General features: G+C 34.7%; 1 protein-coding gene across 11 annotated transcripts in view; it reads left to right on the top strand.

Annotated features, from left to right (window-relative positions):
* The window catches only part of COP1 (COP1 E3 ubiquitin ligase), a 241,666-nt gene that overhangs the window by 78,607 nt on the left and 148,768 nt on the right, over positions 1 to 14,291 (top strand). For all 11 annotated transcript variants that reach the window (XM_048224857.2, XM_026509296.4, XM_026509295.4 and 8 more), the window contains one exon: positions 7,009 to 7,066. In XM_048224857.2, coding sequence (XP_048080814.1) covers positions 7,009 to 7,066 — 58 coding nt within the window. The remainder of the gene's footprint in view (positions 1 to 7,008; positions 7,067 to 14,291) is intronic.

Here is a 14,291-nt window from a genome sequence, read left to right as displayed (position 1 = left end):
ATTTGACAGAGAGAGAGAGACAGCCAGTGAGAGAGGGAACACAAGCAGGGAGAGTGGGAGAGGGAGAAGCAGGCTCCCAGGAGGGGAGCCTGATGTGGGGCTCGATCCCAGAACGCCGGGATCATGCCCTGAGCCGAAGGCAGACGCTTAACGACTGAGCCACCCAGGCACCCCTAAAATAAAATGCTTTTAACTCTGAAACTTTGGTATTTACATTTGATTTGTAGGCATTTCAGGATTTTTAAAAAACACCTTTGAGTACTTGTTGTAAAGTATAATTTGTCACCACTTAATGACGATAATAACAGTCCATTCCAGTTCTGAAATCTAAGGTGTGAGTAGGCCACATTCCAGTGTGTGTAAGTATTAACCAAGACTCTTGTTTGTAATGAAGATTTTTGAACCCTACCCCCAAATCTCATCATTAGGTCTGAGATGGATCCCAGAGATTTGAATGTAGGTTTGGGGAATCATACTTCAAAAATATGTAAACATTGATTTAGTAGGTAGTGAATATGTATTATTGAGATGTGTCTAAATAAATCTTTAAATCAGATATAAATATTTTTCATAAGAGAAAACTCATATATTTAATACTCAAGTTTTATATCTTTAGCTTATTTCATCTTTTGGAGAAGGTAAGGTAAATATTTCTATTTTACTCTCAACTTTGTAAAGTTACATATCTTTCTATAATGTCTTAAAAACACCTGAAATCAAAACAAAACAAAACCCCTGAAATCAAGTTTGTGGACTTGAGAGAGCCAGGAAAGTTGAAGTTAATTCTCTGGGTGCGAAGCAAATTATTGGTATATACCAACCATTCCTCGTTGATTCCATTCATATACTGTGATTAGATCCTCTTGCTTTTTGTCTTGTCAGGTTAGTCATAGGGGGAGCTTTTCACTTCTTTGATTATTTTAGGTGTACCTTGATTGTGGAGGTTTGGGATGGGAGAGGAAACTTGTTATAAAGAAAACTTTAAAGTGAGTTGCCCTTTTTCTCTTCTTTTTCAACTTTAATTATGGAATTACGGACATTTTAAGAGGCAGTATAAATATTAGGTTCATATAGTCCCCCTATGCGCTATGTAACTGCAACCCTTCCTAACCATGTACAATTAAAAAAGGGACAATTAATAAGGGTATTGGCGAACTTTTTTTTTTTTTGGAGTTCTCTAATAACTTCTGTTCTTTGAAAAACAAACTGAATTTCTTCTTTTTCTAGAGACCATAGATGTATACTCTGGAGCTCAATATTTTTACAATCGAAGTTGCATTTCTCAAGTAAATCCAAGCTGTGCGATATATGGGTTCCTGTAACTTTTTTTGAAACCTTTGGAATCAGAAGTGTTTCAGTATTTAGCGTTCTGTCTGTCTCCCACTCCTTGCTCCATAATTATTATATAATACTGATGGAAGAGTAAGAGACCATTCCATATAATCAAGCACATTAATATTTTAGCATTGAAGCATGAAAGTTCATAGTGAAATGATAACAGATCTGTTCAGGGCAGGTTTTACTTTCAAATAAGTCACAGAAAGTATGTGATTTTTAGAGTTTTACGTTTCAGGAATTGAAGTTTTATGTAATCTTTTGAGCCCAGTGTTTTTATTTTTTATTTTTTTTAAGATTTATTTATTTATTTGACGGAGAGAGATAGCCAGCGATAGAGGGAACACAAGCAGGGGGAGTGGGAGAGGAAGAAGCAGGCTCCTAGCGGAGAAGCCCGATGTGGGGCTCGAACCCAGAATGCAGGGTTCACGCCCTGAGCCAAAGGCAGACGCTTAACGACTGCACCACCCAGGCGCCCCTGAGCCCAGTATTTTTAAAAGCCAAACTATGTATTGCTAAAAAGTCCTTTGTAGTGAGCAGTGTTTATTTACACAAAGTTTGTTGTAAAATAATGATGAAGTTCTTTCAAATACCAATTTGAGTAATGGTACTATCTCTTTGTAAAGAGTCTAAGGCAGTGTATTAGAAAAGATTTCCTGTTAATTTTCAGTTGGATTTTGCATTAAAATCAAGAAATTATTATTGTCTTAGAGAACTGTATTTATTTATAAAAATTGTAATTATCATAGAGATATCTATGTATTAGGTACCATTTTGTAATTTACACGTTCTATGTCATATAACCCTCAGAACAGATGCTTTGCAGTAGGTTTGTTAATCCTCTTCATTGTACAGATGAGGGAGTTGCATCCCAGAGATGAAGTAATTTGCCCAGTATCATATGATTAGTGGCATAACCAGCATTTTAATGCAAGCAATCCTTATTGTAGACTTCATTAAGCCTTGGGAGGTGAAAGAGTTTTGGAAGTCATCACAGAGTCGAGAATAAAACATTGAAAAGAAGATAGATAGAAACTTTTGGTTCAAAAGTGGGAGGGCAGTGATATTCTTCAAGAAGAGAAAACATGTCATTTTGGCAGTCTTCCTTAAGCATTCTGGAATTATACGGCCTGGGTTCAAGAGCATTTCAACTCTACAACTTACCAGCAGTATGATCTTAGGCAAGTTTTTTAACTTTTGTACACCTCAGTTTTCTCATTTGTAAAATAAGGATAATACCTATCTCCACTGATTAAATGTGATAATACATTTAAAGAAATGAGAATAATGCCTGGCACATTACTAGTGCATTTTATTATTAGTAGTAAGCACCCAATAGATGTTAGCTGCCGCTGTTGTTAGTAGACAGATGAGTCACATTGATATTGGATGATTTGCTTAAATAGTTGTCTCAAATGTTAAAGGGTTTGGTAGAATCAGAAAGGAAAAACAAACATGAAGACTGATTTCTAGTGTCTCTCTCTCTCTTTTTTTTTTAAGATTTTATTTATTTATGTGACAGAGGGACAGCCAGTGAGAGAGGGAACACAGCAGGGGAGTGGGAGAGGAAGAAGCAGGCTCCCAGCGGAGGAGCCCGATGTGGGACTCGATCCCGGAACGCCTGGATCACGCCCTGAACCGAAGGCAGACGCTTAACGACTGCACTACCCAGGCGCCCCTCTAGTGTCTCTTGAGGTGTTTGCAGAAATGGGGCCCACAAGAGTTTTGGTTGTTTAGTAAATTAGATTTACCATTAATTTGGAATTCAACACTTCAGTTCTTATATAAAAGAAATGATATGATCACTTTGATGTAGCAGAGGAAGACCTCTGTGTTAAGTAACTGACAGAAAACATTATTTTGAGAAAAGCTAGTAATTTGGTTCTTTATGTGTTTGTAATATTAGGGATTATTGCTATGGTAGAAAGGAAATAAAATAGTAACATACTTTATTGTTTTAAGAAATTAAAACCATATTTGATTTTAATGAATCATTATTAATATTTATAAATCCCATTATTTTCAGGTTACATGTTGCTTAGCATGCTTTGTTTTGGGGATACTGGTTTAATAATTTAATGTAAAATACTGCAAGGGAACAGGTTTTGACTCTAACCCCATATAGTTTATTAAATATGGAGGTTTATTCTTAAATTTATACTAATGAAAGAACAAATGATTAGCAGCAGTTAGTCTAATTTCATGTGTGTACATAGCAGTTTTTTTGTCCATTCAATTCCCTTATTCATTTAAAACCCTCATTTTTATTTTTTTAATGTCCAGCCTTAAATGGTTTTTTAAAAAGATTTTATTTATTTATTTGAGAGCGAGAAGGAGAGCACACAAAGTGGGGATGGCAGAGGCAGAGGCAGAGGGAAAGGGAGAAGCAGATTCCCCGCTGAGCAGGGAGCCTGACGCGGGGCTGGATCCCAGGACCCTGCGATCATGACCATGAGCTGAAGGCAGATGCTTAACTGACTGAGCCACCCATGTGCCCCTAATGTTCAGGCTTAAATGATCTTAATATGCTGTAGTTTGCTCACAGAATAAAAAATTCTCTATAATTTAATTAGCTAATGTATCTATTGGTAGTTTAAATGTGAACCATCTTTTCCAAATAAAAGCCCAGTCAAAAGATGACCGTCATCTAGTGTTTTTACCAAGAATGAACCACTATTTTCTCTAAGCTACCTATTCATTATGGATATACCTTATATGTGAAATTGACTTACTAGTCTGAGAGTAGTTGTGTGACATCTAGTTGCAGAGCTCTGAATTTCCCTTGTAATTCGGATTAATGCTGTATGGTTTTCATTTATGTATTTAGCTAAGCTTCTCATTTTCCCAGTGAAAACATTGGGATTTCTTTTTTTTATCATTTTCCCCATCTTGATTAAAGTATATTATTCCTACATCAGTTTTAGTCACTACCCTGAAATTCTTTTCTTGACCTTGCCATTTGTTATGTTTTTATTAAAGTTTTGTAACTTTAATGATTTATTTTAAGTAATTGTTTCTCTTTCATAGTCATAGGTTGTTATTCTTTCACTTTTCTCCTTATGTTATGTCTGTGAGTTGGGGAGAACTAATCCAGGATTTCCCCCCTCTTCAGTTAGAGAACATGATGTGCCTAGGGAATATAGATACAGCATTGTGGTTCTAGAGCCTAACTGCATGGGTTTGAATCCTAACTCGGCCGTTTGCTATCTTTGTTACTTTGGACCAAATGCTTAATCTCTCTGTACCTGATTTGAGAAATGGGAATGATACCTTAGAGTTAAGAGGGTTAAATGGTGTAGGTCAGTGCCTGGAACATAATGGTGCTTCTGTCATTGTTGTCATTACCATCTGACTGACTTAGAGTTAAGAAGTGGTATAGCGCCAGAATCAAGAGGACCCAGACTGTCAGTGCTTTTTAATATTTTCTTCTACTTAACGTTACTTTGTATACACACACATTTTATACAGAAGAATTAAAGAGGTTTGTTTCTCAGATTTCTTCTGTTGTAATCCTTGTATGCATCAATAAATTTTTCCTAGTGAATAAGATTAAGATGTGATAGAACATAAATTTCAAACTCTGCAGTCATTATTAATAAAATATCATTTAAAACCTGTAATTTCAATATCTTTTATAAATTGACGGGTATTTTTAAAAATATGTATTTGACATGTAGTGTTATCTTACTGTAGACGCTGATATATCAATATCATTATTCAGGCTTGCAATCAAATTTGAATTACAATACCATAAAAATAATATCTAGAAATGCTCTGTTCTACTGACCTCTAAATATGCAGCTACATAATTTTATTAATGTTTATAAAAATGCTAGGGGATTAGATTTCATTAGTGAAAGGAACAGAGAGATTTTGTTTTTTTATAAAGATATTTATTTATTGATTTGAGAGAGAGTGAGAGAGGGGCAGAAGCAGAGTGAGAGGGAGAAGCAGACTTCCTTCTAAGCAGGGAGCCTGACGCCTGAGCTTGATCCCAGGACCCTGGGATCACGACCTGAGCCAAAGGTAGACGCTTAACAGACTGAGCCATCCAGGTGCCCCGAACAGAGAGATTTTGAATGCATGTTTTTTTCATTTTTAGCCCTGTGAGTCCTAGATGGAGTACGCTAAAATTAGCACATGATCCAGTCATGCGGTGCATGACTCTGTGCAAAGACATGATCATTGGTTATATTTCATCAAAAGCAACCCATTACAAGATTGTGTTAATTCTTTAATTTGTAGCGTAAGTGCTTTGAAGGCTCTTTCTTGTATAATTGAGCCTTACTGTAGGAACAGTTACAAACACAAGGAATTAAGATCTTTTAATATGTGTTGTGGTTTTTTTTTAAAGACTGTTGTGAGGACAGTTCCATCTGATTTGTTGTTACTTTTTTTAAATGTGTGGTTGTATGTTATTGACTAATTTTGTATTACTAGAGGGTAAAGTTTATTGAATGTTTACCATTTTTTTGGAAATATGCTCAGAACATAGTTATTTAAATTTCACACCTCTCTGAAGTCTCTTACTTATTTAATGGATGGAGAAACTAGAGGCCAAATAAGATTAATCACTTGCTCAGAGTCATTTAGCTGCTCAAGGGTAAAATTCAAACCCACTCTGTGTACCTTTAAGAATGCTTCTCATGTTATAACTTTTGAGGTTATTTGAATACTAAAGTAAAGAATGATTTTACGTATAGACAGCTGTCTTAATCAGTACCTTCACTTGCGTAAATTTCATTAGGGTAGACAATATAATTTTTATAGTGGTAATAGGGAAGGAAAATTTTTAAAAATGGAAATAACTGTGGTTTATCATGGTTGATACATGTTTTGCCATTTTCAGGTGTTAATGGTCTTCATAGGCTAATTTATTTAAAGATGAGAAGAAGAATATAGGCATGGTGAAGATAGAACTATTAGGAAGAAAAAGATAGTTTCAGAGATTTTTCTAGACTTAGGTTGGAAAATGCACAGAAGGTACAACCAAGTAAAAAGGACCAATGCAGAAAGCAGATTATGTTTTTGATTGGGCACAGAAACCTGCGTATAGGTATTTGATTGTGAAAAAAAGATTATTGGTATTTTACCATTTATTCCATTGCTTTGGTAGTTTTCCTTCACATAAGATGATTATCATAACATTTTCGACCTGGAAGGGACTCTAGATAATCTAGAGAGAGTCCCCACTGATCTCACTTTGAAGATGAGGAAATGGAATGGTTATAAAGTATGTGTCTGAGGACATATAGCTCTTTAGTGGTATAATAGGATCTCTTAACTGTAGCTTTGATTGCTTGCTTGTGCTCTTTTCCTAATACTCTTAAGTCTTTTTTTCCTTAAATAGTGTTCCTATCTGAAAATGAATTTGAAGCAGATACATTTCTGTATACACATGTTTTGTGATTATTGCCTATTGATATTCATTCATAGTGTGTTTGTTTAAGGTGGTGGGGTGAAGGGTTTGTAAATTGTTTAAATATTTGCTGACTTTTTTGATTATGGGTTATGCATTTATTTGATAATCTAATTAAATTATTGGCAATAAATATTTTTTTTGCTTAGAAATTAGAAATATTGGATTTAGATATGATGTAGTTTAGATTTACCTTTTCTGTTGCTAGAATAATATAAACACTGAAATCATATTTTTCTTTCTTCATTTTGCAGTAGTATTATTGATTCCACAGAATACAGCCAGCCTCCTGGTTTCAGTGGCAGTTCTCAGGTAAATGATATATTTAGCAGTATGTTTTCATGGTACGATGAGTATAATCACCTGAGTTTTAAAATCATAGATTAGTTTACTGGAATGTCCTGTCACAAACATAACTGTCTTAAGTGCTGTGGCATTGATCAGTACTTAGTTCTCATGCATAAACAACTATTTATATGCTCATCAATGATGAGTCAAAAAAAAATTTTTTTTTAAATACTAGTAACATCAGACCTTGAAAGGAAGGAAATACTGTAAGATGAAATTATGAATAATCAATCAGCAGATTGTTTTTCTCAGGGATCTTTATAATCTGTTGATGAATTACTCGTCATGTTGAAATGTTAAGCTTTTCTGTGGGAAGTAAACTATAGATTTGAGTAAAATAGACTTCAGCTTCACCTCTCTTCTAATTAATTGTATGATTGTTTTGACTTTAACTTTCTCCATCTTTAACTTGAGGATGCTGATGTTTTGTCAAATCTAATTTTGAGGCTGGACTTTTAAAAAAAATTTTTTTTGACTTTTATATTGAAATAATTTCAGACTTAGAGAAAAGTAACTAAAATGGTAAAAGGAATTCCTTTATATCTTTTATCTAGATTGTCCAGAAGTTAACATCTGATCACATTTGTTTGTTCATTCTCATTCTCTCTTTTGCTTATGTACACATACATTTTCTTCTCTGGATTGTTTGAGTTAGGTATAGACATGATCCTTTACCTCTAAATACTTTAGTGTGTGTTTCCTTAAAAACAAGGGTATTGTCTTCTGTAATCACAATATAATTTTAAAATTCAGAAAGTTAACATGGATACAGTGCTATTATCTAATCTCTGTATCTTATTCAGATTGTAGAAATTGTCCTAATATTATCCTTCATAGTAAGAGGGAAACAGTGAGGTGTTTTTATATGCATGTTCATTTATATATTCACGCTATGTGTAGTGTGGTTATTTTTATCAAAGTAAAAAGAGAATTCTTTTGGATCATGCAGCTTTTGTTTGTGTTTTCTTTTTCCCACTACTTAGATGACCACTTCTATTACTTTCATGGTTAGTTGGTATAACTACGCTAAACATTTTAGGTTACCTTCATATGCATGCATGTATTTGGCCTATTTTTTAATAGATTGTAGATTGGTTTGCATCTATTTCTGAACAACAGTGAAAACACCAGATCTTGTTTTTATAAGACATAATGGGATATATCAGGAGAAATTTTAAAGCATTAAGTTGAAATGTATCTTAAAAACTTGAGAGGGAAAAGCAGTCTTCGAATCTGGAAACAGGCTTTCTATTCACAGCTGGACCTTGCTGTTTTCTTTTTGACTATAATTTCACAAAACATCAACATCAGATAAATCCACTCTGTGACTGCAATGAAGTAAAGCAAATATAAGGTCACTTCATAAACTGTCTAATAAGCACATATAAAAACAAAGTCACTGTGTAAGCCCCCCAAAATACCAAAGACGTTTCTGTCCTGGCTAATATGAGCAGTTGCTGTTGCTTTATGATTTACAACTTTAGTTTTACTGTAGTGTTCTGTCCCTCTAGGTAAGAATTATTAAGATAATCACAGAATTACCCCCACTTCTTGACAGCGTCCCATCCAGAGCCCTCCTCCAAACACTTAACATGAGCCTGTATCCTATAAGTTGGCTCTTAACTGAGATACCTCTCTCTTACCCATAGTGTGTTGTATTATTTGTTACAGTGAGCAGTAATTAAAACTTGTTCAACTATAGGTGTGTGTTTCTATTGGTCTTTGGCTGCAGGGCATTGACAGTCTCTTCATAGAGGAACAAGAAAAGGTTTTTCTGTTTTTGCCATTTACATAATATTTATTTGAATTTCTAGCAGTGAGCTAGAAACAATAGAAGTTGAATCTGAGTGAAAAAGAAAAGTAATAAGAATAGTGGTTTGTTTTGTTTTCTTTTAATTTTTAGAGCAGCATTTACTATTATCATGTAATAAAGGAGATTTCTGGTTTGAGATACTATACTGAGTTAATCAGTGTGTTAATATCTCTCCAGCCTTCACTCACAAGAAATCCCATTGACCTATTACTATCCTAACACTGAAAACTTAAAAGAATTTATAGAGGATTAAAAAAATACTTAGGAAGGCTGCCTAACATGAGAGTCACAGTGTACAGAGTGAAAGTGTGCACAAGATGACAAAGCCTGGGTCTTCTGGAAGACTCTAACCTTAGCATCTGCTGGAGGACAGGGAAGTTGTTGAGGAGGAAATCCTACTAGTGTTTATGGGATAGAACTGATAGGACATATTGTGCTGAGGGCTTACCCTTCATTTCTAGCTATATTCTTTAGAACAGATGGATCTAAAGCAAATTGACACAAAAAGGGTTGAAAATAATAGTTGAGGATAATAAGCCTGTCAAATGTAAGAATACTAAAGAATATAGCAAAAACAAAAACTGAGACAACAACAAAAGAAAGAAAAGTACATACCAAAATAGGACTCAAGGAGAAAAGCATAAAAGACAGGTAACATTTTTCACATTAAGAAAAGGTATAGTTCCCCAAAGTACTAATAATTTGTGTGACATAGTATAAGCATTGGAGTTTATATAAAGCAAAAATTGATACAAAGTTTTGGAAAATTCATTAAAACTTAAACATGGTGGAAGATTTTGAAGTATACCTCAAGAATGAATTAAAGTAGTAATAATAGTCCTCAGTCATTATTTTACGTTTACTTTTCATGAACATTAAAGAATTAAAGTACTTTACATGTATTAACTACTTTAATTCTCCAAACTTCCCTATGAGATAAATACTATTACTATTATTTTTTATTTTATTGAGGAGAAAACTGTGGCACTCGGAAGTTAAGGAGGCTGCTCAAGGTAATATAACTAGTAAGAGGAGGGTGCTGAGATTTTAACTCAGGCATTATGGCTTCAGAGCCTGTGCTTTTAAATACCCATTTATTCAACCAACAGATTTTAAAAAAAATTTTAAAATTATTTGTGTATTTATATTTTGGAGTACCTGCTGTTTACCAGGCACTGTTACTGGCTCTGGGGATTCATGATTGAACAAACACAAAATGAAGATCTCTGCTGTAACCAAGCCTTCAATCTATTAGGAGAGATACTAATAGTCATAAAAGTAGACTACCTTTGAACAAAGTGGAGGTGAGGGAGCAAGCCCATGTGAGTATCGCTGGGATTCCCAAATTCTGGGCAGAGGGTTAAATAGTCAGTGAGCCCTGAGGTAAGAACGTGCCTGACATAGTTTAGAAGTCTGTCATGTCTGGAGAGGAGAAATCAAGGGGGAGAAAAGTAGAAATGAGATAAAACTTAATGGAGGCCACTTGGTGCATGACTTTCTTAGGCCATTATAAAGATTTTGTGTTTTGTTTTTTTGAGTGAGATCAGTTAAAGTTGGTTGAATAGGTACTTGTCTGACTTTATTCTTTGCATCAAAGGATATACATTTATTTATTTATTTTTTTTAAAGATTTGTCCATTTATTTTAGAGAGCGGTAGAGAGAGAGCACAAGCAGAAGGGGCAGAGGGAGAGGGTGGGAGAATCCCAAGCAGACTCCATGCTGAGTGTGGAGCTGATGTGGGGCTCAGTCTCATGATCTTGTGATCATAACCCCAGCCAAAACCAAGAGTGGACGCTTAACTAACTGAGCCACCCAGGTGCCCTGAAGCTGGGAAAATCTTAAGATGATGAGTGTAGAGGGACAAATAAAAAAGACCTCATATAAAATGTTTCAATATACAATTGAAATTGACTTATAATATGTAGTAGATTAAAATAATTTAGACAGTACTTATGCATACTATTAAAATGAGTCTTAATGAAATACATGATTTTCAAGAAAAATTAAAAATATTGAGATTATAGCAATTATAAAACAATTTGAGTAGACCAGTTGCCATAACTATTAATTTAATGAGATTCCATAAAAAAACTCATTATTTTTTAAGAGTGCAGGATGTGTGACCAACTGACTTTAAAGTTCATTAGTAGGATGAATGATTCAGAGGTGTAATAATCACAAGGGCATTTACCTAATAAATTATTAAAATGTATTCTAACACTGCTGTAACAAAAGGAGCACAATAAAATTTAAAATCGAACTGAAAGGTAATGAAGAATTTATTAGCCTGTCGTAAAGGTGATTATGCAGATCAGTGTGGAAAGTGGGGATTAAGTAAACTATTTGTGGAAAACCACTTACTGTGAGAGTCTAAATCAGCTAAATAATGATGTAAAGAATAATAGGACTGTAGAAATTAAGAAAGAAGCCTGCATCTTACATAAACAATTTTAACAATGAACAGCATTTTAAGAAACTAGGAAAGGTATTTTAAGTATGATAGATAACTGGATTAATTGCTTCAAAAAAATGAAAGCTTTTTATATCCATTTCGTCCTTTTGATGAAAGCTCCAAATAGGGTAAAAAAGAAAAGAAAAGGGTAAAAAAAATTGAAAATTCAAAAAAAGTAAAAATTCAGAAAAAGTGAAAATTCAAATGGCCAGGTCACATATGAAATAATACTCACCTTCCCAAATAATAAAAGCAAAATATGAAGTAATATAAGGTTCCAAAGGAGTCACCTAATTGATATGGCTCAGGAATTTTCAAAATTGGAAATGCTGTTTGCTGTGTGTGGTTGTGCGTGAGTTTGGGAGAGGGAAAGGGAAGGGAAGAGAGCTGGTAGTCTTCCAGGAAGAACATTTGGCAATGTATACATAAGACGAAAGCTAAAAATGTGAGTTGATCATTATACAGCTAGAAATTTGTTGTAAGAAATGATTCAAAGTACTGTGTAAAGATTATATGCCAGTATTACTTATGTAGGTAAAAATTTGGGGAAAATAAATACTCCCAATCATAGTAGAATGCCTAGAGAAGCTATGGTACAGCTATAGGATTTTATTACTCTTAAATAAAATTTTTAAAAAATATTTTATTTATTTATTTGACAGGGAGAGATTGAGAGAGAGAGAGAGAGCGAGCGAGCATGAGCGCATAAGCAGGGGGAATGGCAGGCAGAGGGAGAGAGAGAAGCAGGCTCCCCACTGAGCAAGGAGCCCAGAGGGAGATGCTTAACTGACTGAGCCACCCAGGTGCCCCACAGAACCATTTTTGAACTATAAATCAACAAATTGTCCCATATTTGGCTAGTTTGAACTCTTTGAAGTTATTTCCACGTTCTTTTGACATGTTCTTATCATTCTTTAAGTACCTTTTTACATTCTTAGACAATAAGGTGTTCCAGCATCACCTTGCCCCAGTCCTAGAATCAGCGATGTATCCACGAAGCCCTATTTTCTTATAATGGAGAATGTTATTTAAAAACCAAGATTTGGGTTTTAAGTGTGCTCATTGGTCCTCGAGTGTCAGTGCTTGTAAGCGTTTTCAGGGGACAGAGAGAGCTAGGAGACATATGTGTGTGTATATATAATATGTGTTGTGTTATCTATACGGATATATATACATTAATTATATATTAATCACCTTAAGTGCTTGATTAATGAAAGGACTCACAGGAGTCAAATAGTTTATACTTCTGGAATGGCTTGATTAAAGGCAGTGGGTACTATACAGCCAAGCAGAAGGAGGATACTCATTGAAAGGGTTCTGGCGATTTTAGGTCCCAGGCTTTTTTGTCCTTCCACACTGGGTCACACAGGAACTGCTTTGTCTCTAGGTTTAGAACTACTACTGGCTTGTGTCTCAAGTACCTAAGTAATAGGAATCCAAAGTTGGCTTGTGGTCAGGATCTCTTATTTTAAGTTAGTCACATAGTCAGTACATTCTAGTTACATGACCAGCTTTTAAAGACTCCACTGAAACCACGTACAAATCATAAATTCATTGATTATTACTAAACAGTGCTGACAGACTAATACATTTTGCTCCAAAACAATTCACTGACTTAGGTTACAGAATATCATTTTCCTTTATTTAGTGAATACATTCCATAATGTAGGCAAGAGTCTAGAGATAACCATGTGGGCAGTCCAGACTAGCTGAGATTAATCTATGCTGCTCAGTATGTAATACATAATATTTATAGTCGTATGTATTACATATATGTATAAAACATACATTTATAAAAAACATGTCTCTATATTTCGGCATCTGTCCTTTAATGGATGAATGGATAGTGAAGATGTGTATATATACACAATGGTGTATTATTCAGCCATATAACAGAAAAAATCTTGGTATTTACTACAATGTGGATAGATCTAAAAGTTAGTATGTTAAATGAAATAAGTCAGACATTTGGTAAATGTGGCCATTTTTATTTAGAAGTAATCTCGATCAACACAAGTAATGACAATTTCCTTTTGATTTTTAGCCATATTTATCTCCTACCTATAGATCTAGACCTTATCCCGAATATGTTCATTCTGATGATTGGCCTTGTAGATTATCTACAACCAGTTCATATTTTCAGATATCTATCCCTTCCCAATTAGTGTATTTCTGTTCATTTCTATTAATGTTATTTGTAAATTTAATAATTAACATATGGCAATGAGCTAAGTGATTTTTTTTTTTTTAAGATTTTATTTATTTATTCGACAGAGATAGAGACAGCCAGCGAGAGAGGGAACACAAGCAGGGGGAGTGGGAGAGGAAGAAGCAGGCTCATAGCGGAAGAGCCTGATGTGGGGCTCGATCCCATAACGCCGGGATCACGCCCTGAGCCAAAGGCAGATGCTTAACCGCTATGCCACCCAGGCGCCCCTAAGTGATGTATTTTTACCAAGAATTATGAAGCAACCAGATTTTGGATGGGTTAGAAAGGAATTGCACTGAAAAAATAAATTCAAGAAAAGCTAAGTGTAAATAGCAAAATAATTGTGAAAAAAAGTTGGTATAAAACCTGGAAGGCAAACAAGTAGTGTTTTTGACTGCTTCTTTGTTACATTCTTAATTTTTTTTATTGTAATCATTCTCATGTTTCAGACTAAAATCTATTCTGTGTTTCCATTGAGCAGATCACTTTTTTTAAAAAATCCAGATTCTTGGGGACAGGTGGGTGGCTCAGTCTGTTAAGCATCTGCCTTGGGCCCAGGTCATGATCCTGGGGTCCTGAGATAGAGTCCCACATTGGGCTCCTTGCTCAGCGGGGAGCCTGCTTCTCCCTCTCTGCTTCCCCTGTGTGCTCTCTCTCTCTCTCTGGCTAACAAATAAATAAAATCTTAAAAAAAAAAAAAAATCCAGATTCTTC

The sequence above is a fragment of the Ursus arctos genome, unplaced genomic scaffold (assembly GCF_023065955.2).
Source record: "Ursus arctos isolate Adak ecotype North America unplaced genomic scaffold, UrsArc2.0 scaffold_2, whole genome shotgun sequence".
NCBI classification, from domain to species: domain Eukaryota; kingdom Metazoa; phylum Chordata; class Mammalia; order Carnivora; family Ursidae; genus Ursus; species Ursus arctos.
The sequence above is the reverse complement of the archived record's forward strand: the minus strand, read 5'-3'. Positions and strand labels throughout refer to the sequence as shown.